The 27,322-nt window shown below is 35.6% G+C and overlaps 1 protein-coding gene across 2 annotated transcripts in view; it reads right to left on the bottom strand.

The window, feature by feature from the left end:
- TTC27 (tetratricopeptide repeat domain 27) overlaps positions 1-27,322 on the bottom strand; it is a 117,266-nt gene that overhangs the window by 28,656 nt on the left and 61,288 nt on the right. For both annotated transcript variants that reach the window (XM_065679914.1, XM_065679915.1), the window contains exons 10-12: positions 26,297-26,410; positions 3,757-3,852; positions 1,497-1,619 (exon numbers count right to left, since the gene is read on the bottom strand). In XM_065679914.1, coding sequence (XP_065535986.1) covers positions 1,497-1,619; positions 3,757-3,852; positions 26,297-26,410 — 333 coding nt within the window. The remainder of the gene's footprint in view (positions 1-1,496; positions 1,620-3,756; positions 3,853-26,296; positions 26,411-27,322) is intronic.

Raw genomic sequence — 27,322 nt, 5'->3', positions numbered from 1 at the left:
TAACTGAGTGAATCGTGTATTTCCCAAGTGCATAACATGGAGCCTTATTTATATGCTCTGTTTCTTTGTCAGTGCATAATTGAAAAGTAGGAGGCAGGAACATACTTTGATGTGTATATACTCATCAAACATATTGATATTGCTGATATCTGGCTGTTTTATTAGATTCTTCAGTATTTAAATCCAGGTTTCATATATAAAAGCATTTGTGAGTGAAAAACATGCAGAGTTTTATTTAACAGAATTTGTTCTTTTGCGCAGATATGCTAAGGTCTTCAATGACATGAACACCCACTGAACAACTTATCACTCTAGTAGATTCTCATGCGCTTCTAAACCAGTAACTACCATGTTTAAAACCATAAAAACATTTTTTGATAAATACAAGCAGTTCATGATCTGAAAGCTTTCTGGTAAGGAGCACAGTCACTCCCCTTGGTGTACAGCTACAGGTTTCTAATTTTCTGACTTTTTTGGTCTGAAGCTAGCTTTTTTTTCCAGCACTACTGTTACTTACTACTTAGCATTTTCTATTTTTTAAAGCACAGCACAAACCCTCATTCTGAAAGCATTTCTAAGCAGTTTCCTGTGTAAGATATCCTGTCCTATTCTCCAATCGCCATTTTCATAACTCCCTAAGGGCAGTTTGTAAATGTAATAAGGACAGAATGCATTTCCAGGAAATGGAAAATATTGACCTCTACTTCTCCACTGTACCAAAAAGACTGGGATATTAGCATACTACCCCACGGCATGTATAATGTGACACAAAATTTGCCAGCAAGACATATTTGTCAGTTTATAATGACCAAAGTCCAGGCATTGGTGCATGATAATTACAAAAACCATGTGAGTATAAGAATTCCTGCTTTTTTTTCAGTTAATTGAACTTACAGCTCTCTATTCTATAAGCTTACATTAGTTTAAGCATAGTATTTGTGCTTATGGCATCATAAAGGCACATTTGTATATTTACTGCTACCGTATAACAGACAGAAAGAAAAGGGAAGGGAAAAAAACCCCAACCAAAACACCACTGTATTTTTGTCTGAAAATGAGTATTTTTGAAAGCTATTTAAATTCTGAAAGCAATACTTGATAGTTTAAATTCCTGTTGGAGAACTTATGTGTGAGTGACTGCACCAGACAGAGAGGAAGAGCCTTCCTGAAATGCCCACATTACACCTTGCTGCACATCCAGTTAACTTAGTTTTCCTTCAGTATTTTCAAGAATCACTACCACAGCCTTCTTGTTTCTTATTTCTTATTTACCAATTTCTACTTCATGAGGTCATTACCCCAAATATTTTATTTGGTTTTGCCATTCACAGTTTATGACAGACTGACACGTACGTGCCCATTTTTTCTGAACAGACTTTCTTCATGATACCCCCGTAGAAGTTACAGTCTTTTCTGAATTGACAGCCAAAGCCAGACAGTCCTTCATCACCCAGACCCTATTGCAAGACAAGCTGTAAAAAGAATGTCTTTCTTACCTTTCCATGCTGTCCTGCTCTTTCATAGCAGATTACTGCATCTTTCCACATTTCCAGCTCCTCAAATACCTGTAAGGCAGAGCTGATGCATCCCAGCTCAAAGAGTAGGCTTGCAAGCTGACGCTGGAAAGATAAGAAATTCCAGGTAACTCAAGAAATACTGTAAATACTTCTTACATTTTTAAAAGATGTTAGAGGCATTTCTGACATCATCAGGTACTAGAGAATATGGAGTTATTCTCTTGAAACTTCAAGCTGAAAGCCTCAAACAATGTAAATACTTCAGAAAAGACCAAAGAAGCCATCAGTAGAACAGTAAGTGTTTTGATTTTACTTTTGTTCATGTCAGTAGCTTAATTACTTTGAACTACTTTATGATGTAATGCAAAGAATGGAAGCAGACATAGCAAGGAGGAACTGACAGAGGTGAACTCCCACCCCTTAAATGAGCCACATGGCCCATGTGCTGGAGAGCAGCTGCAGCAGGAGGTTGTCAATGCTGAGTGTGGGAAACAGAGGCTGAAGGAGGGCATTAAAGCCTCTTCTAAAAATACTGTGCCATAGCAATCTGTACCTGTGAAAAAGCACATAAAGAGAGAAAGGCTCTAATAGGACTTTGTCAGCTACTTGTGAGAAATCACTGTCCCACATAGCTGCTGCCAAAAGGTGCTACTTTTCAGTCAAATCAATGTTGTATTTGAGTTCAGATTTAAATTCCTAGTTGAGTTTTCATCACAGATATGACAGACTCTTTGTTATTTCACATTCTACTATTATTTCAGTCTGCTTATGAAAATAAATGAGTAATCTTTTTAATTTAAAAATAAACAAGGTATGTTTTCATGACTTTGAAAAGTTGTCTTTGGTCTTTTGTTTGCTTTTTTAAAATCCCATATAGGTTTCATCTTTTAAGAAAGGATAACTTATTTACTATGTGTGAGAAATACAGTTTGGTTTGCACAAACAAATAAGAGCATTCTGTATAAGGACACCTAATTATGCTATGAGATCCTATACAGTGAACCTCTGCAATGTTTTTGGTGACCCTGAATGGATTCCCTGAAGTTCTCTGCAGATGTCATGGATCTCTCTCATTGGCTTAGGTTCCGTATCTCTACAAATCCAAGGAACAGACTGGTAGTCAGAAAAATTAAGAACTGGCTCAGTTCTCTGACAAAAATACAGAAAGAACTCTGAAAATCTTTAATGAAGAAATTATTTGTTGTCTTGATATTAACCGCTTAGGAAAAAACACTACATTTTCCAGTATCAGGAACTAAACCTCATGCATGTTTTATTAAATTTACTCAGAGTCATATTTGATAAAATTTACATAGGCAACACCTCTTCATTACTAGAAGACTGCAGTCATCTTCCAGTGGAAGATTAAAAATGCCTACTTTAGCATTTCTATCTTTGGCTTGGAAAAAAGGCTTGGATTGAAAAGTGCTACTCTGACTGGGGGAAATTTACTAAATACCTGTTGAAAGACTGTGTGGAATAATTTGAGAATGCTAGGAGAAGATATGATTAGTTAAAATAACATGCATTGAGGTTAGAAATCAAAAAGGAAAAAAACACCATTAAAAGTAATCAACACGAACACCTTTGGAGGCATGTAATGCAAACTGTTAAATACAACATCACAAGACAAGACTGTAATGTGTAGGTTTCTGTTTTAGAAAGAGCTTATTGTCAAGATAAACAGTGTAGTTTTGGAAAAAAACCAACAAAACCATGTCAGTACTAGTAAAAAGGGGAATGTATTGAAAATAAAAACTTTCTCCACTTGAGGAGTACTTGTGTGTACTTTTGACTCCTATTTTGGTTACTTTGACCATGATCACTTCCTAAAAACAACCCAAGGTGCGTGGTCATCCCAAAGATCAGAAAGATGCAAATAATAGTAGCATAAGTTAAACAGTAATAAATAGAAAGAGAGTTTCAAGATATTTTTGCGGGAGATGTTGGAAGCTTGCAAGTTTTCGTCCATTTTTTATTGGATGAAAAAGCAAAACAAAGAATTGAACTACAAGCAATTACTTCTGTGCATGACAGAAAAAGATAAACAAATGCAAAATACTGTGGAGCTTGATTTCTTGCCAGAAACCCTTGTGTGTTGTTAGGTTATGTCTTTACTTCTACAGGGTTTCAAAGTCAAGATCTTATCACACTCTCTTAACTTTGGAGTCATGCAGTATCAAAAATAAAAAGAACCACAGACTTTTAAAGTAAAGCTTGAAATGGAATTGCCTCACACCTGTATGGCCCAATGTGGAGGCACCTGACAGCAGTAGAAAATCTTCATGCGTTCAGATACTGACGTATTCACATCTTCAAACTGATCTGCAAGTGCCTGGTAAATGCAAAGTATATTCTGATTTAGTATTTTCTTAAGACTTAATGAACCTGAAAAAAATAAAATTCAAAGCATTCAGGATTTTAAGTATCTGGAGAAATACTGGAGAAATTACATTAAAGATACACTAAACACCAGTAAGCTTACACTATAGTGTTTTATTACCCAATGTAAGAAAATCTAATAAAAATGTATGTTAAAACTTTATTATAGATAATAATAAAAAAGCTTTGAAAATATTAACATTTCAAAGTGCACGTAACAGTAAAAAGAATCAAATTTACAATCCCCAAACAATACTTGCAACGTAAGACTGTGTCAAATATTAACAGAACCTTGCCTACTGCATTTCAATCGTTTAGCTAGCTTTTCCACAAGGCAGTATTAATGTGCATTAGGCATGAAAATTCTTATTAAAAAGAGAAAGAAACACATTATAGTGGACCGTGCTTTTGGAAACACAGCTCTAATATAGAATTATTGTGACCTGAAGTACAATTCAATTCAGGTGCCTTGTTTTTCTTTTGGTGGAGCTTTGGATTGTTGAAGTGTTTACTTCTAAAGCTCTTTGAAAGAGAATGGTAACTTTCATATAGCAAAAGTGCAGCAACTTCAGCAGTAACTTTTTCTCTGGAAATCCACAATGAAGTTATTACATCAAAATTCAATAGCAAGAAGGATAAAATATTAAAGGTAGCTACGGTCAGAAAGTTGTTTTGAAATTTCAAGATTAGAGATAACCCTCTTCAAAAGCCAGCCATCACTAAGCTAGCAAATTTAAGTTCAGAGATATAAATAAGGGAATATTAAATTATTTGCTTTTACATGATTCACCTACCCAGGTCTCACATATAACTCTGTTACAGATTGACAGAAGGAGCTAGACAGGTTCTCAGAATTTTCTCAGCATGGAAAATTAATGCAAAGACTCCCAAACCAAAGAAAAAATTGGACAAGCTCACTTCTTTCTCTCTTTTTCTAAATCCAACAGTTGGCTAACCAACATGTATCAATAATGGAAATAATCAGTTATGTGACTTAAACGGTTAAGCACCTTGTAACTGCTAGCGATGTTAATGGGATTTATTAGGTGGCTGCGTTTAATAAGGAAAAAAATATCACAACACACAGCAATAATGCAGTCTTTAAATCAACGCTCAACCTCCTAATTGATACTAATATTTAAAATATTCAGTCTTATTCTCTTTCATAAAATTATCTCCAGAGCCTGGTTCCTATAGATTATCCAGAAACCTATCCCAGAAAATTTATAGCAAGTAAAGGGACAGACTAATAAAATCATATTCCTTTACACAGTTCCAAGCAATCCAAAAGGAGGCAGATTCAAATAAAATCTTAAAGGTAATATTACTTAATTACGGATTTTACTTTACTATGAACCATATAACAAATTGTATTTTGCAATTTCAATTCTGTTGAAATGTTCTCATATTATGCAGAAGCACATTTTCCTATATTCTGTTGCAACAAGAATTCAACTGAAAAATTCTCCAATTCCTTGTGTAATCATTTTACAAGACCAGACAAAGGAGTAAACTGCAGCTGGAAAATTCAAAAATAATAATCGCTCAAAGCCAGAAAATCCTAAAAATGTCCTGCAGAATTTTTTTTTTTTTTGAGGAGAACAGGGAGATGAAAGGCAGAAAATGTTTTAAGTCAATCAATACATTTTGCTCCTGGTTCAGCTTTAAAAAAAAAAATATTTCTATTGTTCCAAAAGAAAAACTGTATTTCAATAAAAAAAGTTTTTCAAAAGCAACATATTTTATTGGAAAATTTGTGGCAGCATCATTTCTACACCTCCTAAGCAGAAAAGCCTAATGAAAATGACATGTTGCAGGAGAATATGACTATTAACAAGTAAAATTCTCCCCCTTCCCGAAACACTGTACTCTGTTCTGAGTTCCAAAAACCCCTGCAAATTTAGGTAGAACATATGAATATTGCACATTCCCTAAAAAAGAGTAAATGTTAATAAACTTTAGGCAATATTAAAATCCATGGTTTATGCACTCTCCTAAATGTTGAAAAAATAAGCTGATAACTCTGCCTACTAGCGAAGTACAGAAAATAAGTTACTTTAAATTGCTGAATTCTATGTTTCTGAATTACACTGGAAGAAATAAAATTTGGGTTGTATAATAGCAAGAAAAAAAGAATCTTAGCGCTACTATACAGCTAATATTTAATCACAAAACAATAAATCATTAAAGTGAACAAGAAAACATTGCCAAACGAGCACTCTTTTTCATTAATAATCTTCAACATAAATGCCATGTAAAAATAAAATCTCTGTAAATACAGAATATTTGCAACATATTGGAAAGATTTTGGTGTCTTAGTTTAACTCAAGCCTCAAATTTCTATCTTGGAAGTTTTAAAACAGAAATACAGCAGAAATCAACTAAAAGTCACAACTCTGCATGAGTTCTTCCATACACAAATTTAAAAACATTAAGCTTAAGAGATCACACCACCACCACCTTACACACACTTTCCCCAAGGCTTGAGCTGCCATGGATAATGACTTCTTCAAAACACACAGTACTGAGAGATTCATTAATACCCCCTGGACACAGCAAAACCATCAATGGTTTTGATGGAATTTTATACCGTGAACGACGACTACATTATTGCCACATGAAAGTGGGAGAAGACAGCTCTAGGAACTACGATTCATTCTCCCCACCTCGTACTCAAATCTCTTGTACAAGATTAAGTAGTACAATTGGTAGCCTGTGCTTGGGATTTGTATACCGTGTTAATTTGAAATTATCACAGAGTTTTTACCACTTTACTAATCAACCTCAGTCTAATAATTTTATTAATCAAACTCAGATTGTTATCCATGACTTGAGTGCATGAAGTTTGTAAATGATTTTTTCCACCTTGGATGACATTTCCATATATTCATTCCCATCGCACATCCTTGTTTCATTTCTCTGTTCAACATGTGTAACATCACTATAGTCCTGATAATAACTATCAGTTTTGATTTTGAGCCTGCCTGAATTTAAACCTCTTTATCATCTCCACATTTTTAACTGTCCTTTTCTTCAATGGCTGACAAGAGTTAGAGCTTTTGCTTTTTAGCCAGACCCTATCTCTCTACTCAATCTCTGGAAATACTATCACATCCTTGTGGTTTCTTGCCAGAGATGTCATTTTTGTTACAACATAATGCTATTTGTTTTCTCAACCAGCTCATAATACAGCTTTTTAAATTTGTTGTTCATCCAACGTGTCTGAAGTACCATCCCTTTGTTAAAATATAATCACCAACTACTTTTTGCATTTGAGGTATATAAATGGCAGACCTTCCCATCCTTCTGTCTATTCTCACCTTCTTTATTCTGGATGGAATAGTTTACTTACTTGCTCAAAAAAAAAATGTCCCTTACTATGTAAAACTGTAACTATATATTTCCTAAGCCAAGCTTATTGAGTGGAAATAAACAACCAACCAATGGGACAAACAAAAAACCAAACCAAAGCCATCTTCTGAAAAGAGCATGATACTCATTACTTATAAAAAAAAAAACAAACCTTCTTGAAAACAGCATCCCACTTTTGTTTGTTCAGCAACTATTTTATTCATCTCTCCCCTCAATAAACACTGAAGATAGACCTGTCCATATTCAAACTTAACACTGATGGCCCCAGTAAAACATCTCCTTCAAAACAGTCTTGATCCATAGGCAGCATTTTATCCATGGTATTTCATCTCACTTCTTCCCAGACTTTTATATCAGTAATTTACAGTGCAACTGCACTGTTTTTCCTTTTACCTATCTTTTCCAACAACAGCATTCCCAGTTTTAGTGCTCCAGTCACAACTGCTCCACAATACTTTTCATTTGCACAAAATCTTGCTTCACAGACTGCATCAACAATCACAGATTGTTTATCTCACAGACTGCATCAACAATCACAGATTGTTTATCTTAATGGCCTGTCTTGTCCCACTGTTGACTAGGCATCCAGCTGTTTCCCGCTGACCAAACCCTACCAAAAATATTAGTTTTTACTATTTTAGTACCTGATTACTTGCTGTGCTCTTATCAGTACCACCATTTTTACCCTTGTTAGCACCTTCCTTTGATTTATCCTGGTACACTTGACATTCCTCTTTATGATTTTGTAGGCAGGAAAATCAGACAAGTGCTTTCCAGTCTTTTGCTGCTTCTCAAGTTTAGAGATCTTGTCAGTTTGCCAGACTGAATCCCTAGTTAATACCTCTGGGACTCCAGTGATGACCATTCACCCAGAAGTCCCTTCTACACAAGTGCTCTCAACAGCCGTTAACCACAATGTTTTTCTATCACCTAACCCTGAACAAGATGCTGAGTGTGCCATTTTTTGCCCTCCTCTAACAGCTCTAAGATGTCCCACTTATTACAGGTGTTCACCACATTTAATATGGGTTTAGCTTGATTTATGCCAAAGGAAACTGATCCTGTCATATGTTACACTTTGCCTTTATCGCCATGGTACCCAACTGGTACCTTAATTCTAGGAAGACAGACGAGGATGAATGGAAAAGTACCTTTCAGTCTTTTCTAACACAAACTCCAGACACACAAAATTTTCTTGATGTTCTTGTAATTCTCGGGTCCTTTCTCTTCAATTTCTCCAAAGTCTGAAGACTCCTTCTGAAAATCCCACACATCAGCCTGACCTCTCCACAGTCTGCCTAACTACTTATTTCATTTTCCTTATCCTTCCTCCATTTCTGTCCATTACCTCTGTATGTTTTATAATTAGCAAGCTGATGTCACAATTCTACTGCTCTTGTATTCTAGCTGCCCCCTTAGCTCCGTGCTTCTTCCAGTAATTCTCCTGCTGGCCATGTGCTCTGTGGGTAGGTTTATTCAGCAAAAGTCAACAAATCTTCAGCAAACTGTGCAGCCTTGTTAATATTTTCCTTCTTCATACGATAAAAAAGCCAAGCTTCAGCATCTGCATTATGACTGCAGGTTATAATTTGCTCATAAGCTTTGCCAAATAATACTTAATGCAAATGAATTTTAATGTACTCAAAGATAAAGAAAATACCACCATTTCTGTATCCATATCTATTATTTTCCTCTGCTTTGTCCCATTTCCATTACTACACCCGAGCACCAACATACTCTTCTATACAAGAAAGTAAAGAAATTAACCCTCCACCTGCTTAGCTTTTCAGTCTCTTGTTTAGGCCACTCGAGACTCATGCTTAGGCTTAGAAGGTAAGTTTATACTAGCATATACCATAAACATAGTTTTCCCTTCAGATATCAAAACTAACACATTTACCCCTTTTTTGTTCTCCTTTCTGATCTTACGAAAATTACAAACTACATAGCAGTGAACCTATTGTACTTGCTGAACACCTATCATCCTAGCCCTCCATTTGATAAAAGTATACTAGGAGTACATCAAAATTTACATCCTCAAGAAGGAAAGGGAGAAGGAAAGCTTTATGAAAAACTGCACAGCACTGGAACAACAAATTAGCATATTAATCTTGGATTAAAAATTAAATAGATAATACAGGTTTTACAAACTGCCAACTCTGGGTATCTGCCTTCACTTATACAACCTGTATACCTTTTCTAAGTGCCAAAGTATGGACACCAGTTTTGGGACTGCCTGGGTGGGTCTTGGCTTCTGGCACAAAGACACTGCTGTAATTGTTCAGCTGCTTGGAAATAAAGTGTTTGGAGACAAAGACGGTAAGAAATAAAATAACTTCTGTAGGGAAACCAATCCTGCTATCTCATCACACTATAACAATGCTTCTAAGACTTTAGCAGGCATATGGCACAAACTGGACTGGGCTTACCTATGTTATTTACTCAAGAAGAAGGTACAGGAACACTTTGTAAAAGTAACAACAACTACATGCATAAATCTGTGGTTGTACAATTACAAAGTTCTTGCTTTATTCAGAAGTTTATTTTACAAATTATGAATAAAGAGGAAAATTTATCATCAAAAACATCCTTTGATTCCTTATCACAGAACTCAGTCACACAGATAGAAGTTTCAATGCTTAGTATTTATGAAACAAAAAGCAGGCATTTTATAAGGCTTCTACAACAAGAAGCTTTTGTGGACCCTGCAATATTCACAGACTTCTGTAAACTTCTAGAGATTCATCATTACATTTATTCAAACTTCATGCAACTGAACACATAATTATAAATGCTTTTAAAACTTTACTTTTGGGGGCAGTGATATCAAAATACTTGTCTGACAGAAAAGCTACAAAACTTGAAGTGATTTTACTATTTTTGAAACTGTCCACTGCCAAATTACATTTTCTAACAATAATGCCTGAAAAATGCTGCACAAGAAAGAACTCCAGTCCAAATTAATTTGGGATGTATTACAACAGCAACTGCCACAGCCTTGTTCTGCAACAGCACACTCAGTCATACATAAATACAGAATTACTAATAAAAGATGCATTCCTGTTGAAGAAAATGTATATAATCAGTGTCTAAATTTCAGAAACTGTATACACATTAGAAAGCAGGTGACAAATACAGAAAATCAAATATACAGAATAATTAGGGCTTTTCTGAATTTGTTTCCTATGAATTAGGTCAGATATTCAATGCTTTTTTCAAGTACTGTAAATATTGTAGTACCTTTTGGATATGCAATTAGATCTTCAGATATGCTCTTCTGGTAAACTTATTTAATAAGAAAAAAAAAAAGGGGGGCAAAAAATTATATTTACAATCCAAATGACAAACTTGTTTCAACAGCTCCTTGTCAACCCAAGTGCTCCTGTAACCAAGGCTGCTGGGACAAACTGAGACATACCCAGACTTCAAAATTCTACTAGTCAAAATACTTAATCTCCCAGTGAAGCAATGCCAAAAACTATGAAGCAATAAAACCAGTTTTCATATAACAATGCAGTAAAGTTTTGCTTAATGGGAGAGAATAACTTTTGGTTGATAAATACAGATATAATGTGGAAAAAACAAGAACAGTTGAGCACTTCATGAGGAAGATTATGAATGTAATTGCCAATTTTATTGCTGGATAAAAAGACATGAAACCAGTATATTTACAACATTCAACCATTATTCAGAATAGCATTTGACATTTAAGACTGGACTTTCTTGCTTAGCAAGACTTAAAAGAAATAATGAGCTATCCTTCTAAAAAGCTCACAGATGATGTATTTCTGTTAAATGATGAAAATCTAGGAACAGTCAAGGACTAAAGCATGCGAACATAAAACAAAAGCTATTAAGCAAGGATGTATTTCAACATTGAGAAAGAAATGCTCCCTCTCATTTATCTAATTTTCAAAAGGGGAATTATGACATGAAATATTTGAGAAAAATTTATTACAGCCACTACTATTATAAATTATGATTTGTGATTCATGGAAACTCAGAAAGACCATTTCTTACATTGTGCAAAGATGCCAAGATGAAGATCACTACTTACTGGAGATTTTACATTATTCACATTCTCAGGAGGATGAAAATGTTCAGTTAGAACACTGCAGAAGTTCACTGCTTAGAAGGGCAAAAAATCTTACCTTCTTTTTGCCCTTCATTCAAACATAAGCCTTGGTTCCATTAAAACCTTGTAGCCTTGAGGACTTCCATTTTTGCTCACTTTGCAAGCTTACCCTTTCAGTCATTCTTCCATGAAATTATTGCTTGATAGGATAGACCTCGATGATGTGTATATTTAAACCAACTAGAGGATGATGTATCACACTATTTCCTAGGAACTAACAGTTGGTTTAAAATTTGTTAAAGCTAACTTTAAAATGTTGTACAGCACTGACTCTCAACTTGTATTACAAACGAAAGGTTACAGGACATCTAGAACACAGGGGCAGCAAAGTTGTAGTTTCTTTTTGTGAAGCATCCTGACTAACAAGGCAAAGCAATTCTAGAGCTATAAAAAAAAGCAGCGCTTGAAACAAAATTAACTGAAGCATTCAAGGAGAAGGCTTCAGGCTGCAAGATTTCAAACCTAAGTCGACATCGAGAGTGGTGGTTTAACTACTTCACCCAATGTTTTGCTAAAAATTTCTTAGTTGTACGTAATTGCGACATTGAAAGAATCTGCAACGCTCAGTGTTCAAGATTATTTGCTTTTTTAAAAAAGTCACAACAAAATGTTCCCAGTTTCTAGCAGTTTTACACACAGGTTGATTTCCTTTGAATGAAAACAAAATTTTTCTATTCATATTCTTTCAAATTAGCATAATCCCTTTTTAAACAGCAGACTAATTCCCCAACCATTGCTTTGTTGGGTTTTTTTCCTCTCACCCTACATTGGACACAGAAGTCTCTTTGATCTATGAAGACAAAATGCCATCTTGTACTGGATTCAGCACTATCTGCCCCACAGTATTTTTCTAGCAGCTTATTTTGATGAATTCTTTAGCTAAGATGTTGTAAGTACTCATAGTATTGAGATGCAATGTTTGTTCTATGACTTCCCTGCTATCTCCTATTTTCTTCTCCCTCTAAACAGCTAAGGAAACTTGGCATCACCTATCCCTCAGCAAATACTTAAAAGAGTAAAGTTTCTGGGCCGAGAATAATGTCAGTAGAGGTTTTTTCAGGACAAATATCTCTATGTCATTTGCGCAAATGTTCCATTTCATTATCAGTGCCTGACATCAACCTGAGAATAATGCAGTACTCTCTGAGATAGATTATGCCTAGAGAATTTTCTAGAATGTTTCACGTTTGATGAATTTAAAGGCTGTTACTCCTTACATCCTTAAAGGATGTTACTCCTTGCATAAGCAAATAAACCTTTTTTATTTTTAAAAAAGGTTGTATCCATTTTTCAAAGGAGGAACTTGTTTGTAATCTTTAATAAAGGTCTGACTGATCTCATGCCAAAAACCGTCTATTCTAGTGTACTGTGATTTTTCCTTCCCACCCCCATCAGGCATTACAATGAAGTGTTACACAGAGTAAGCTACATCAAACACTTGTGTTTTGTAATATAAAACAGGTATTTTCTTTGAGAGATGTAGTTCTTCCCCAGAAAAGCCACAATCAGAAGGGGGTAGTCAAGCTGAACCCTTTAATAACATTTATATGCAGTACTTTGTTGTTAGTTTAGGTCTGACACTCATAAACATACATGCCTCTATGATCCATTTAACCTATTCTGTATTCCAGCTGGAACACCCTGCTCAAGAAGAACAATCTATCGTAAACATCCTGCACTTTTTCTATCGCTGGCAGACCTGAGTTTACCTACCACACATTTGCATTTTGCTAATGGTAAATTGCACAATAGTATATATATGCAAACAATAACAAAAAATGACGTGTTTGGCAGTAGCAGAAAAGGCCTCCTTAAAGCTGTTTCACAAAATGCAAGTAAACCTACTATAAATAAATATTTAAATTAACATTAATATATAGAAAAAAATAATTAGAATTTGGGACTTGGGTTGTATTTTCTGAAAAATGTAAGCAAGATACTTAAAAAGAATTTGTGAGGAAAACTTCTTAAAACCATGTTATTAATTGCAAGCATGTAAACTGCTTCAGCTTCCTACTACCTAAGGTAAAGACTGGATGGTATTCTGTTACAGAAATAGAAATCTCGAGGTAAAAACGTAACACAAAACAGAATACAGTGTATTCAGGTAACTCTAGTGCAGTTTTTTACTGTCAATCATATCAAGGATGATTCTGTCCTGTTACTTAGATGGTCTCAGACGTCTGTAAGGAGGAAAAAAATACTGCCTAGTATATAGATACCTATAACCTGAAACCATAGATACTCAGCTGCTATAATTGCTAACAGCTCATTTTGCAGTATTGGAAATAACTAAAGATGTTCAAAAGTTGGTTATTTTGTGGAAGGGGACAGGAGCATGAAGAGAATGGACAGACAAGTTCAGTCTTTTTTATCCTGAATTTGATCTGAATGTCTCAGATAACATCTCGGAGCATTCATTGTTTTCCCTTCTCACCCAAAAATACTCAATCAAACCCCAAAACAAAACAACGAAAAACCCTCAGCAAGCTCCTGACACCAAATCAATACTCTTTTTCCTAAGAATAGCTTCCCTATATAGTGAAACCTTGTCTGATATCCACTAGTTTCTGTTGAAAAATTACTTGGCAGGAAATACAGATTCTTCCAGTAGCTGAGCCTGACCCAGCAACCATTCAGTATATGATGGTAAGTACATTAGAAATATGACACACAGGCAAAGAGTTTAAACTTTAGCTATCCCAAAGAAAGGCAATCACATATAAAGAGTCTGTTTTCAATATATGTATTTTCTTGAAAGACATCCAATCCACTTTTTCACATGTTCCTGGAAAGCTCTCTACACATCAGGGAAAAACAAACGAACCCCCTCTCATTGGCTGTTAATGATTGATCTACTCACCAAAGAAGAAAATAATCTTCAGCAACAATTGGCTTGAAATCAATTTGACTTCCAGTAAACATGAAAACACTTTAAATGCATTAAGTATTCCATGCCTGATTGTATGACATATTCATACAGAAGCACATCAAGCTCCCCTGAAGACTCAGCTCTTCTTTATCAAAAAAAGGAGAAATCCACAAAGCCACAATTCTTTCCACAATCACACTGCAGTACTGGACATGGCCTGTCTGGTACAGAAGCAACCAAGAAATAGAACTAAAACAAAATTTTCATTCATCTGGAGGGAGTTTCAAGGTCTATGCTGGTCACTCGTACCAAACAGGTCAAGGAGCAGAGTCTGGAAAACAGATGTTCTGCTACTTCACAGAAGAGCAACTACAAGCATGGACACAGGATCCTAAAAGCCTTGGCCCAAAAAACCGTGGGCTGTAGAAACAAAATGATGGTTAGCGTAATATGTACAGCACTTAATCTGTTAATAGCTTTCAAATACTTAACCAAGGACAATCAGCTGCAAGTTCTAATGGTACCAGTCTTGCACTGGAGGCAATTTTCTTGCAGATCTTCAGGAGCAGGTAGCACACTGCTGCCAGAAGAACAGATCACTTTGCTTTTAGCTGCCCCATTTACTTGAGATACATTAACCTAGGCCAAAAGTGGAGGACTGAAGGACAAATTAACTCTTCCACCAGTAGCTGCCACTGCCTGCTTCCTACCACCACTTTTTTCCAGGGGAGAGAAGAATGTGAGCCCAGGAGTCTTCTGGGCCTCTGGCCATGCATCCAATCCTCAGCCTGCACTTTCAGTGGAGAACCAGAGGAAAGAAGGCAGATTTCAGACCAGAGGAATTGTCCAGGCATGGTGCAGCTTGAGAAATACTGAAGTAGTTCATAACTGCACTATAAATTGTCATTTTATAACTTTTAAGTGTTTGAACTTGCAACGTTACTAAATGGCTTTTGTTTGCACGCATTATACACAGGGGAAAATGGAATAAAGCAGGAGATGAAGCTTTCTGTGGTAGGATCATTTACTGCATGTTTCTATTCTATTTCTAGGCAACTTCAATGTTTGCACAGTTCTGCATCTGGAAAAATGGGCAGGTATAGCACAGCAATGTGCACAATAGCTACAAACAATAATATTTATGCTGTTTAAAACCTAGTTCGGGCATGGTAGGTTATATCACTGACAAAACCAACTCCACATCTGTCAAAATGCCCAAGTCTTATCACAAAATCACAATGTTATAACTTACAATATTCAGACAGAGAGCAGTACTGTGAAGAAACTGAGTAACTGCAGAAGTAAATGGAAATACTGAAAACAGCCAATATTGTATCATCACAGAACTCTCCATGCACCAATTCAAATGATTATTTTAAACAATGGTTCTTAAACCAGTTTGGAAAGTTCAGAAGCCAAATATGTTCCTCAATTCCTAACTAATAACTGGAACAGGAACCAAATGAGTTGAGTTAGGCCAGCAAGCAGTTCTCTGGTTAGAAGCTACATCCAGCCCACACTACTGCAAAGCTTGCCTCCAGTACAACAGTTTCCAATCAAGTGATTCTTTACATAATAGAATCCCCAAATTCTCTACCTCTGAACATTTAGAAACCACATACAGTTAATGTACTAAATGTTTTTTTAACAAGCCAACCCTCCCTGTAACTTACTAGAGAGCTAGACCATTGGCATAATGGATATTCGCTTCATAGAAGCATCTTTCAGAAAAAGCACCTCTCCCTACGTCAGCATCATAGATACAGACTAGTTTCAAAGCATGACCATTTTCTTTTTTGGAATTAGTTCTTGTTTTTGTAAATGATACATATCATTTAATCTGTAAATAAATAAATAAATAGATTATATTTACCCTCATTAATTACCCAATAGTCCATTCTTTTCAATTTTATCTTTTCTGCAAATAGTATTTTCCTTCACTATTTCTAAATGCATCTCACAAAGATTTGTCATCAGTTTAATGACCTTTTTTACAATCCCTTCACACTTCAGGTGAATCTCCAAGTCAATGATTACAAACCTCCACAGCTTGTTTTGTTGCAGAAACTGGTCTGCTGTTATCTTACACTTAGCTGGTGTTCAAAAATCAAATTGCCTAACACATTCTCCTTGATTACCCCTGGTGCTGACCTACACAATAGAAGGTAAATGCTTCCCATGTAATGTTCTCCGACTCTATCCTGATACAACCACTGTCTCGCCTCAAATTTAAAATTTGAGTAATTATTTTCAGCTATCATCATGTTTCCCACTGAAAATCTCCTTTGACAATACATGCATTGGCTTCTCTTAAAAATCACTGCTTGTACGCTGACCTGAGGCAGTAAAATATTTCTTTTGTATCAGGAGTCAGCCTTACTGACAAGAGTGTTCACTCTTTCTTTATTGATCAAGTATATAAGGACAAAAGCAAGGACCATTAAGGGCTAAGTTGGCTTTGACTTATTACCTATTCCAACTTTTGCAAGTATTAGAGCACCATTATTTCCATATTCTTTCACTTTGAATACTTTAAAAGCTAAAAGCGGTCTCTAGTCTCTCATTTCCTGTAACGGTTAAAGCAGCACTAAAATACCTTCTAATGGAAGAATTTTTTTCAGAACAATGCTGGATCCCTTTCAAAATATGAAAAAAGGCATAAACACTTCTATCAATAACATCTGTCTCATTGTTATTGTGCTACTTCCCAGCAATTGTTTTTGTGCATCTTAGCTTTATTTCAGCGAATAAGAAGGCTCTATCTACTATAAGCATGACTATAAGTTAGTCTTTCAAGACTGAATTCATCAGCTACATGTTGAGGGACAGTTCACCATGGCCGTGGAACTTCCTGAACTACAATAACCCACATGCTTAGTGCCTTATCATCATGCCAAAAAAAACTCATTCATTTGGTAGGCTTGCAAGGGAAGACTGGGGCTGTATTGCTCAGAGAAAACTGAGGGAGGAGAAAGAGAACTGCTTTGTTTTACTTAACTGATTGAATTTCTTACCTGTAATAAACTCACCACCACTACTGAATTATAACAGCAAAACTATCATCATCAGAGAATTTTATACTTGCTCTGCATATATTTTATAGTTCTTAAAAATTATTAAAATCTGAAAAGAATGAAAAACTAACTTTGTTTGTCTTAATATGGCTCAAAAGTTCTATTTTATGGACTAAAATGTTTTCATATTTTTAAGAGACTACTGCCCTAATCAACCAGCCAGCAAATAATTTTGGTGTTTGGGTTTTTTTGGTAGTTGTTTTGTTTGTGTTTGGTTGGGTATTGATTTATTTTATCTTCAATGTTCTTTATCTTCAAGGTTCTTTACCTTTAAAAGATAAATTTTCATCAACAATGAGAATCAGACTGTCCTTCAATTCTACAAAGCTTTTTTTTTAAACCAGGAGGATCCTCTGAAGACATGTTTAAGACAACTATATCTTTAGCATAAAATTCCTGGGTTTTTTTTTTTTTTTAATGTTAGAGAATGATGAATTGCATTTCTCATGTTCTAAATAAATTAACTTGCAATTGTTTTGAGACTCTTCTAGGTGGAAATGGAAGCTTGATTAGCAAATAAAGCAAATGTACATTAGTGTATCAATTAAATACAATTATAGGCCTTGTAACCAGGGAGACAACTATCAAAATGTGGTTTTATTTATAATTTCTTCCTTTCTTACTTCTATCTTAGAAAAGCATCAGTTCTGATGACGCTGTTTTACAAGACATTAAAATTAGTAGATCTCAGTGTTTTGGGCTTAATTTTATAGAGCAAATCAGGAAAACGTGCCTTCTTGTCTCATCAGCTCCAAAGGAGTTTCTCAACTCTGAATAAACTTGGTATTGAGCTGTGAAAGCAAACACGCCACTGCACCTGCGCAGCAGCTGTTAAAGCCTGGTTTACCAATTCAGTGTACTCTCATTCCAGGTTAATTCACCAATATTTTCACCAGATCATGCCTCCAATTGTTTTTAAACCTCAGCATCAAAACATGTTTGGGTGGTATATTAATTTAGATTATTGATTATAAATGTAAGTTTAATAAATTTTGTAATAAGATATCTAAACATTAATTAGCTATGCCAGTTTTTCTCTACCCTAGTGTATCTCATAAATGTGTTATCACTCCGACTTTTAAACTTTGTTATTCCATAGGTAGTGACTGCATCAGGAGTAGAGATATTTAATGCATAAACTAACATTAATAAGTATTCAACATGAACAATTCAGCTAAATTTAAAACAACTGTTCTACACTTCCAACTCTATTAAAAAAACGCAGATATATCACTTCTTGTTATTCTTATTTCATGAAATGAGCATTTAGAAAAGTTATGCTTGTTTTACTGCCTACCTTTAGCAGGCCTTTTATCTATGAGGCTTTTCAGCCTGATTCTCTGGGGTACCACTTAAAGCTGTCTCTATTTTCTACTTTACATGATGGAAAACTGTAAAGCTAATGTTGACACAACATTTCCCAGACCTTTTCTTTTTGTGATAGTCTGGTCATCCATTCTTCCCCACTCCATTATTATCAAGTCCTCAGGCAATTAAATTAATTCTTCACTTTAAACTTATTCCCTAAATACATCCTACATGTTTAAGCAAGGTCATCAAAAGTCATCCGCATCATAATGACTTCAAATTCAAAAATCATTGAGGAACAGACTATCTTCTAAATCTAAGAGTACTGGCTTCACCTATGCAAAGTTTTGATGGCAGGAAAGAGGGAAGAGCAAAAATTTGTATGACATCTTTGCAGAACCAGAAGTACTGGACTACCAATAAGATTTAGTATCTGCATAACTCCAGGTGAACATTTCAGATGCAAGATGATGTCAATAATTGTAAGGAGAAGCACGCTCAGGCAGAAGTTATTGATTAGGGTGCTGGAACTGTGCTTTTCTATTTTTTTCTAAAATGAGGCCCTGCAAAGATGTATTTCACTTTGAAAACAATACTAGCCAAATAAGAAACAAATACTCGCTTAGGCTTACTGTGTCATTTTACTAAAAAAAGCTTCAGCTTCTTTATAATAGGGCTTTTGCAGCTGGGTGGAGAAGGAAAGCACACAAGAGGAAATGAGTCCAAGAATCCCAAATGAAATATAAAGCATTTTGGTATCAGAATTAGTACAAAAGAGGTCAAGGTCATGAGCAGAAGATATCTGGATTCATGAATGTCTGACGCAATACTTCCTTTTAATTTGAAACAGAGAGCCAAACAGTATACTAGGCCAATTAAAGCATCTCCTCTAGAGATGCTCTAACCGTAGCACAACCACCATTTAGAATGTTGTGTTGTAGTCAAACACTACCACCTAAAGAAGCATGAGAAAACAAATGAGGCCTCTAACAGCACAACAGTATGACTGATGTTGAAAATTATGCTTACCACTCTGAACAAATATTGCACCCAAAGTTACTAAGTGCCAGTGCTTAGGATATGGGTTGCAATGTTAAAGCCTGTTAATGGTTTAAGCCTCAGGACAAATCCATTCAGAGAGGACACAATCTTCAGAAAATTCTGTGGACATTTTTTTATCTTTAAGCCATTTACATTTATTTTAACTTATTTTAATGTTACTTGAATGAAATTTAATTTTTAGTTATGACTATAAAAGCATAACAGTTTCATAGTTATGACTATTATCAAGCAAGTGTAGCTCTTGAATGTTTTTGTTTTCAAAGAAAAAGCTGTTTCACATGTCAATTATGTTATACATTCTTATGATGTACCAAAAGGTGCAAGTAGAACTTCCCCTACAGTCTCTACATGAAGCTAGATTTCCAAGGTTACTTCTGAAGGATGGATTTAAAATCAGAACACTCGTTTTCTGTTGCAAAAGCAAGAATACTGATAATATCCATTAATTTACCGTGACAGCGCTACATTTAAGATGAGTTCACATAAAGCCTAGATCATTTGGCATTTAGGAAAGAACACTTCTATTTCCATACATGCGTCTTGCTCCCTTTTCAGTATGCTTATAGCTTATTTGTTTGCAGCACAGCATTGTAGTCTCACTCTTACTCTACAGTCTCAAATACCAAATATATCCAGCTGAGCTTTGCTTTACTCTGTATTGTCCTGGTTTCAGAAAATGGTCTGTTAGCTTACCTTGGGATACCTATCTCCAGAACCGCAGTAGTAGTTATGACATGCAGCTGTACAGATTCAGTTAGCAACACCTGCAAAACTTCATTTATTCAATTTAGCAATAGGTGGGAATAGTGTGTCATCCATGCCTTGCATCTGGTCTGATTACATATGAAAATTACTTTAATTGTTTAATTCATTGCAGTTCAGCTAATAATGCTTATGCCTTCCAGGACACTGGAAGATGTGAATGTTGTATCTTGCAATCTGTTGATATTTTTCTTTGCAACTCTCTGACATCACTTTGTCTATAAAAAAAGTGTAACATTACTGTTCAATATGGCTTAAGGAGTCTCCTCTCTGACATCATGACTCTTAATACCATCACTCTAATTGTCAGGACACTGAGTGAAGAAACTCTAAAGGGAGAAAGGTGAATGCCTTCAGAGCTAATGTTCAATGGAAAACATTTGGAAAAAATGGGAGGCTTAGTGTTTTTGGCTGCTTTTAGGAAGTGCACTGACCCTAGGAATGGAACAGCTCAGTTATTGAACATAATTCTCAAATAAGCAAAAAGGTTTGTACTTTATAATACTAGCACAGAAAATATGAAGAAACTTTAGCACATAAAAATGGTTTCATTCTTTTCCCCACGCCAGCTAATAGCGCTGATCCAAACTGGCAAATACAACACTGCAGTAGAAAATTTCAAGGCAGAAATCATTACCTGGAAAATTATACTGTTCAATTTTTTCTTATTTTGCCAGGGGTACAAAACCACTTATTCCTGAAAAACTCTTGGCAGGCTGGATCTCTGGTTTAATTTGGGTTTTATTGCAATAATTGCACAGTGGAAGAAAAACAGAGGGAGCCAAGCACCACCATGGTAATTATTTTGAAGCGTGCAGTGTATCCCCAGAATCAATTCTGTCATGTAACATCTCCTGTCTAATCTGTCATCTGCTTAAGCAAGACGAAATACGATTTGGAAATATGTGTCTCGAAACTGAAATAATAACTATCACCAGGAGGCCACTCTCTTGTGATTGCTCTCTGAAGTAATAAGGTTTATTTCTAGGGTTCTGGAGACCTTGTGATCTTGCAGTACAATTCATTAAGGAAAGGTTTTATAAGACACCTGGCTCTTATCCTCTTTTTAAAGATTTTTGGAACATGTGTTCTAATTATAAATACATTTCATAATAGTTGAGAGCTACAGGGATATCAATGCAGGATGTCTACAGAAGAGGTCTGTCTTGCACTTATTACCCTCCTGAAGAAAGTGAGTTAAATCTCTCGCAGTTCAAATCTCACAGATCCCGGTAACTTTGTTAAAACTTTCAACTTCATGTGAAACAAATTTTTAGCAATTGATTTAGTAATGTTCTCTCTCTTCCTCCGCTCTCCTACTCCATCCACAACTTGAAGCAACTACTAAAATCTTATTTAATGTACTCTTAGAGTACAAGAGTGAGTTAAAGAATAAGAACTCCTAGTACAGTGACCTAACAGTTTAGCTGAACAGACAAGTGCTATACTTGGTCATACTGAAAGTCTCTCTCTATTGCTCCAACCCCAGTCTTCAGAGGCCTGACAAGAAATATTGATGACTTGAGAAGCAAAAGCAGTGGGGGAAAATGTGCTAATCTCAAAACTCTCTAGATCACCTTAGTGTGAGGAAGACTGCTCCCATCTTTTTGAACTCTTCCCTTAAATGCTCAATTTGTCCAATGTAGAACAACTGCCAAATAAAGCAGAGGGAGCAAGCTGGCAAAGAGGTGACAATCTAGTTTCAAAAACAAAAAGGATATGCTTCTATGATATCTATGACATAACTTTCTTGCATAACTACTTAAAGACCATCAATGTGAAAATAACAAAACAGCAATATTGCATTCAGGCTCATAGAGCTCAAGATGCCAGTTCCGTTATATCTATACCAGCTACTTCTCTCTATAGTTGTACATAAACTCTTTCTAGATTTGAAAGAACTGAATGTCAGCTAGCATGTGTCTATAGTTAAGAACAATTTAAACAAGTTATTTCCTTTCTTGATACACACAGAAAAACATTAGTTGCTGGAAAAAATGACACTCTGAAGTATTATTTAAGTGAAAATTACAGGGCAGTTGATACAGAATTCCCAACCACATACATCTGTGTATGACTAAGGATATAAAACAAGATCTCATGTGACCTTTCAATCTTAGACATAATGATTAGCCTATAATATTCCTAGTCTGCTCCCAGCTCTCCTGAAGTCTTATTAAAAACACCCTTTCAAGACACATTTCTCTTCCCCAACGGGCAAATTCCTTTGCTGCCAAGAAAAGCAAGCAAGAGAGAACTGTATGAAATACTGCATACGTTCTACTATATGTTAGGAAAGCCAAGCGATTAGGTTACAGTCATGCTATCACCAGGTGCAGTAAGCAGCAGAAAATACAATCAGAAAAGAGGCACATAACAAGCTGATAAAAGCTGCAAGCACAGAGGTAGCCAGCGTGAACACCCTGAGCAAGCTCCGAGGAAGTAGCTGTAACAAGTCACTGTAGGATAAGCCTGAGCAGGCTACTGGTGCACCAGGCACATGGCAGCTTCACTTCTCTTGCTGCTGGCGTAATCCAGCAGCAAACAATGCTCTCAGTTAAACACCACCATCCTTAGTACAAAGCATGTGATTTTTATGCCTTTTCTTCATTCCTAAAATTAGTTAAAAATCCACTGAAGAGTACACTTTTTTCACAATTTATTATATTTCATCTATCAAGAAACTAAAAGATAGCATCCCCCTCTATGTGCTTTAAAATAGTTTGTTTGGTTTTGATCGGGTTTTTTTAAATCATCCCTCCATTTTATCTTTTTTACGTAGCTCCTACACCACTCAAAATATCTTTTTTCTCCCCATCCTATTACTTGAGCTCTGGCTGTACTTTCAGCAATAATTTGTGGATTAACAACTTATTCCAACCCATTTTCCACTATTAATAGTTTCTGAGTTACTTTCTTAACAATAGAAGGTAGGTGACGATCCCAAAATTGATGTAGAAGTGGCAGATTTCTAATTATGTGGAGAGCTATTTACCAAAAACTGTCCCATTTTCTTTCTGTTTTCTCCCTCCTCCCCTTTCCTTTCTTCCCACCCTAACACTTCCCACCCTCCTTCACCTACACGCATATGGAAAAAACCTAAACACCCAACCTTAAAAAAATCATACTGTATCCAGCAATACGTTTTGGTTGGCAGTACCTTAATCCAGACTTCAATATATGTTATACCGGTCATGATTAAATATTCTAGTGGAATGCAAAGTTTTAGCTGTCTTTTTCTTAGAAAATGGTTGAAAAAGGTGCTGGCTTTAGAAATCTTTCAACATATTTTTGTGGATCCAAACCTCATTTAGGCAAAAACTGGACAGACAACCAGTAGCATCCAGAAAAAGTTAAGAATAAAAATCTCTCATACTCACTTTGAGTTAACTACAATGTTCCAGAGTACCCAGAATCATCATTTTAAAACCTGTTCCAAAGACTGCATTATCTGGAGTTCATATTTTTAAAGTAATCAGAAAAAGGTTTTGAAAATGATAATTTCTCTTTGAAGCCTTCCAGTTAGAAAAAAAAAAAAAACAAACAACCTACTTACAAAATAATTTTATAATAACTATTTAACGTAAAGATATACTCAATATGTGGAGCATGGCAGCTAATTCAACCAATATACCCTCGTTTCAAAAATAGCTGCAATTATTTTCAAGCAATTAAAATAAGTTTAACAAAAACATGCAGCCAAAACCCACTTTCTTCAACAAACAATGTAGCCTGTCCTGATTTCGGGCTGGAAATCAGCATATGCCTGCCCACTGATACTCATACTTTTAGATGCTTAGCAGCTGCAGACCCAGTGTAGAAGCACACAAGGGTGGAAATGGGGAAATGAAGGAGAGTTACAGTAGAAGAGGACAGGACAGTCCAGCATCACTAAGTCAGAGCCCATAAGGGCTCTTGCACTCTTCAGACAACCCTAAAGTAAGTAACTTACAGGATTTAATTTACCACTGCTTATTTAAGCTGTCTTACAAGAATTTTTACAATTACTTTAAAAAATTGATAGCATAAACAGTGGGGGAATTTAATTGTATTTATACCTACCTCCTCCCTTAATCTTCAATATCTAAACTTTCTGCAGCAAGTATCAGCAACTAGTAAACATGAAACTATAAAACAACCAAACCAAACCAACCCCCCCCACAAACCCAATTTGTATGAAAATTATATGGTTTTGAAATCCATTTTCTAGTGATAAATAGCTGCAGAACTTCCTAGCTCTTTGGCATCTTCATGAAGACAACCTACCAAAAACCTTGGTGTTATGAATGAAAAATAACATCATTCACTATATGTTTTCTGATTCCTTCTCAGAACTGTAAGAAACCAGCATATTGAAAAATTCTGATCTGATGGAACTCAGGAATGAAAACTTTAAATGGAAAGTTATTCAAGTTGTTTGATTAATTTAGTACATATCAATCTTCAAACAACTTTTAACTGTTTTTGGAAACTGAGCTTGATACCATATCAAATCAACTCATATATGTTATTACATTCACATGTCTAGGAAACTTAAGGAAAACAAACATTTTAGGATTAAAGATAATCTTTAAAACCACAGATTCTGTGTCTACTGTGAGGTCACTTTCTGAAATGTCACAGTGCGTGTTAATCAAATCCTTTACATTACTGCAGTTGTGGAACACGCTGAAGTCACATAAATGTACTTGCAACAATTTCTGTCATGAGATGGTCAAACTGTAGAGTACAACAATTTCCAGCAGTCAGGTTTAATCAAGTTGACAAAAATGCTTGAGATACTCTGACTGTTTTACAGCTTAGGGCATCAAGGATCCTGAGATTGCTTCCCAAATGCCAACAGATACTTCATCTCCCAGACTGGGAATCCTGGATCTTTTGACACTCTCCCAGTGACCCCAAGAAATTCCATTATAGCAACTCTGTGACCTCCTCAGAAAAACAAAACTGCAGCAGCACATCCCAGCTGCACTCCTTCCAAGACCCATGAATCAACAGTGCTTTTAAATGAAACATCAGCTTTTTGGAATTTAATTTACAGCACCATAATCTTAATTTTATACATTTCTGGCTCTTTTAGTCAGCAGAACTGTTGCCTGACAGACATATAGAAATGTCTGCTGTTTATGTGAGACAAAACCACTTAACAGCATAAAGATGACAATCAGCTAACAAAAGTCTGTAATATGAAGGGAATTAAAACTAAAAAGCCTACAGACCTTTCCTTTGAAAAATCTATTTCTTAAATAAATCCCAATTTTTATTTTTATTTTTCATACCTGGAAACTGATCTTCTCTTTTTTTGGAGCAAGATTATCTAATCACTGCCTCAAACTTTCAATAAAAATACTAATTACTAAGTATCACATCAAAACGGTAAATCAAAAGTAGTGCTTTATTCACAAATGTGTTTTCTTGTTCTCACAATACCAATGACTACAAATTTGAGTGTTTTCTACAGGTAATTTACTTGCATAAAAACTATTAAAATATGACAGAATTAGCAGTGTTACATTCACAAACTTCTATAAAAACTGATATCAGAAGTCACAAACTAGAGGTAAGAAAACAAACTTTAATTTCAATCTTCTAAAACTTGTTATTTTTGAAAGAAGGTGACCAATTATTACTTGTATGTATTACTGTATGTTTATGAGTTTATCTTGAGACTAGCAGACATAAAAGGATTTGTGGTTTATACATTCAATTTAGAAACATAACTAGAAAATTATCTCACTGTACAGTTAGCACAGAGGAAATGCAGAAGCTCCTAACTCCTGCCTATTTCTATTTGCTATGTAAAGAACCTTACCTGAGTCTGCTTCATTGCCCGTTCCATTCTGCGAGTACTTCCTTTTTCAAGCTTGGTCCGAAGGAACAAGGCTGATGTCTGAATGGCCCAGAACTTTGGCTGAGAGAGCAAGCACTGCAGAGAAAAAGGAACATTTTTTCGTTATTTCATTTAAAAGACACTGAAGACAGTAAAGTTTGTAATAGTTTCTCAAGCGTGAATGCTGTTTCCAATTCTGAAAGCCAAATATGTGGTTGTAGTACTTATTTGAGGGCTGTGAATACGGATTACTTTAATCTCTTTTCAATATAAAAGGCAGCCATGAAAACTGTTTTCTCATGCTCAGCTACTACAGCACTGTGTGTACATGTACCCATATGGTTCATACACCAAAATGCACAAATTGATATGGCTACTCTGAATGAAAGGCAAATAAAGAATCTGATACTGAGCAGTCTGGCTCAGCCTTCTCCACACCTGTACGCTGGACAGCTGTAGACAACAGGAGGAATCCTGCTTGAGTTCTCTCTCAGCTTCTCCTCACCCGCAAGGTGATTTGAAGCCTGCATTAACACCATCTCCCTATTAAATAGGCTGAAATTTCTAAGAAACCAAAGAATATTAATTTAGAATATGCCATGACTTGAGAATAACATGAAGAATTTTCTATGTGCAGTAAATGGGTAGAGGATATGGAATAATCTAGGTAAAAAGCTTTCTAAAGACACAGCAAATTATCACTTGGAACACCCTGCCCTGATGCCAGGAACTTGGTGACAGTCTTCAACCACTGATTTTTAGGAAAGGCCAATAGGATATATGTAGCAAATACAACTTTCATATCCCTTAATAATGTACAGACCGCCTGGATTCTTTCCAGTATTGTTTCAGACACAGTATACCATTTTTCTGTTAAGATATTCACTTTGAAAAGGGAGACAGCAGGCAAACATCCTTCCTAGTTTTATAGACACTACAAACACAATCCAGCTTCTCTGATAAAATAAATTTGCCTATAGATACTTGAAGACTGGAAAAAAAGCCCCT

This window comes from Lathamus discolor, chromosome 5 (genome assembly GCF_037157495.1).
Source record: "Lathamus discolor isolate bLatDis1 chromosome 5, bLatDis1.hap1, whole genome shotgun sequence".
In the NCBI taxonomy this organism is placed as follows: domain Eukaryota; kingdom Metazoa; phylum Chordata; class Aves; order Psittaciformes; family Psittacidae; genus Lathamus; species Lathamus discolor.
Note: the sequence above shows the minus strand (reverse complement) of the source record. Positions and strands in the feature narration are given on the sequence as shown.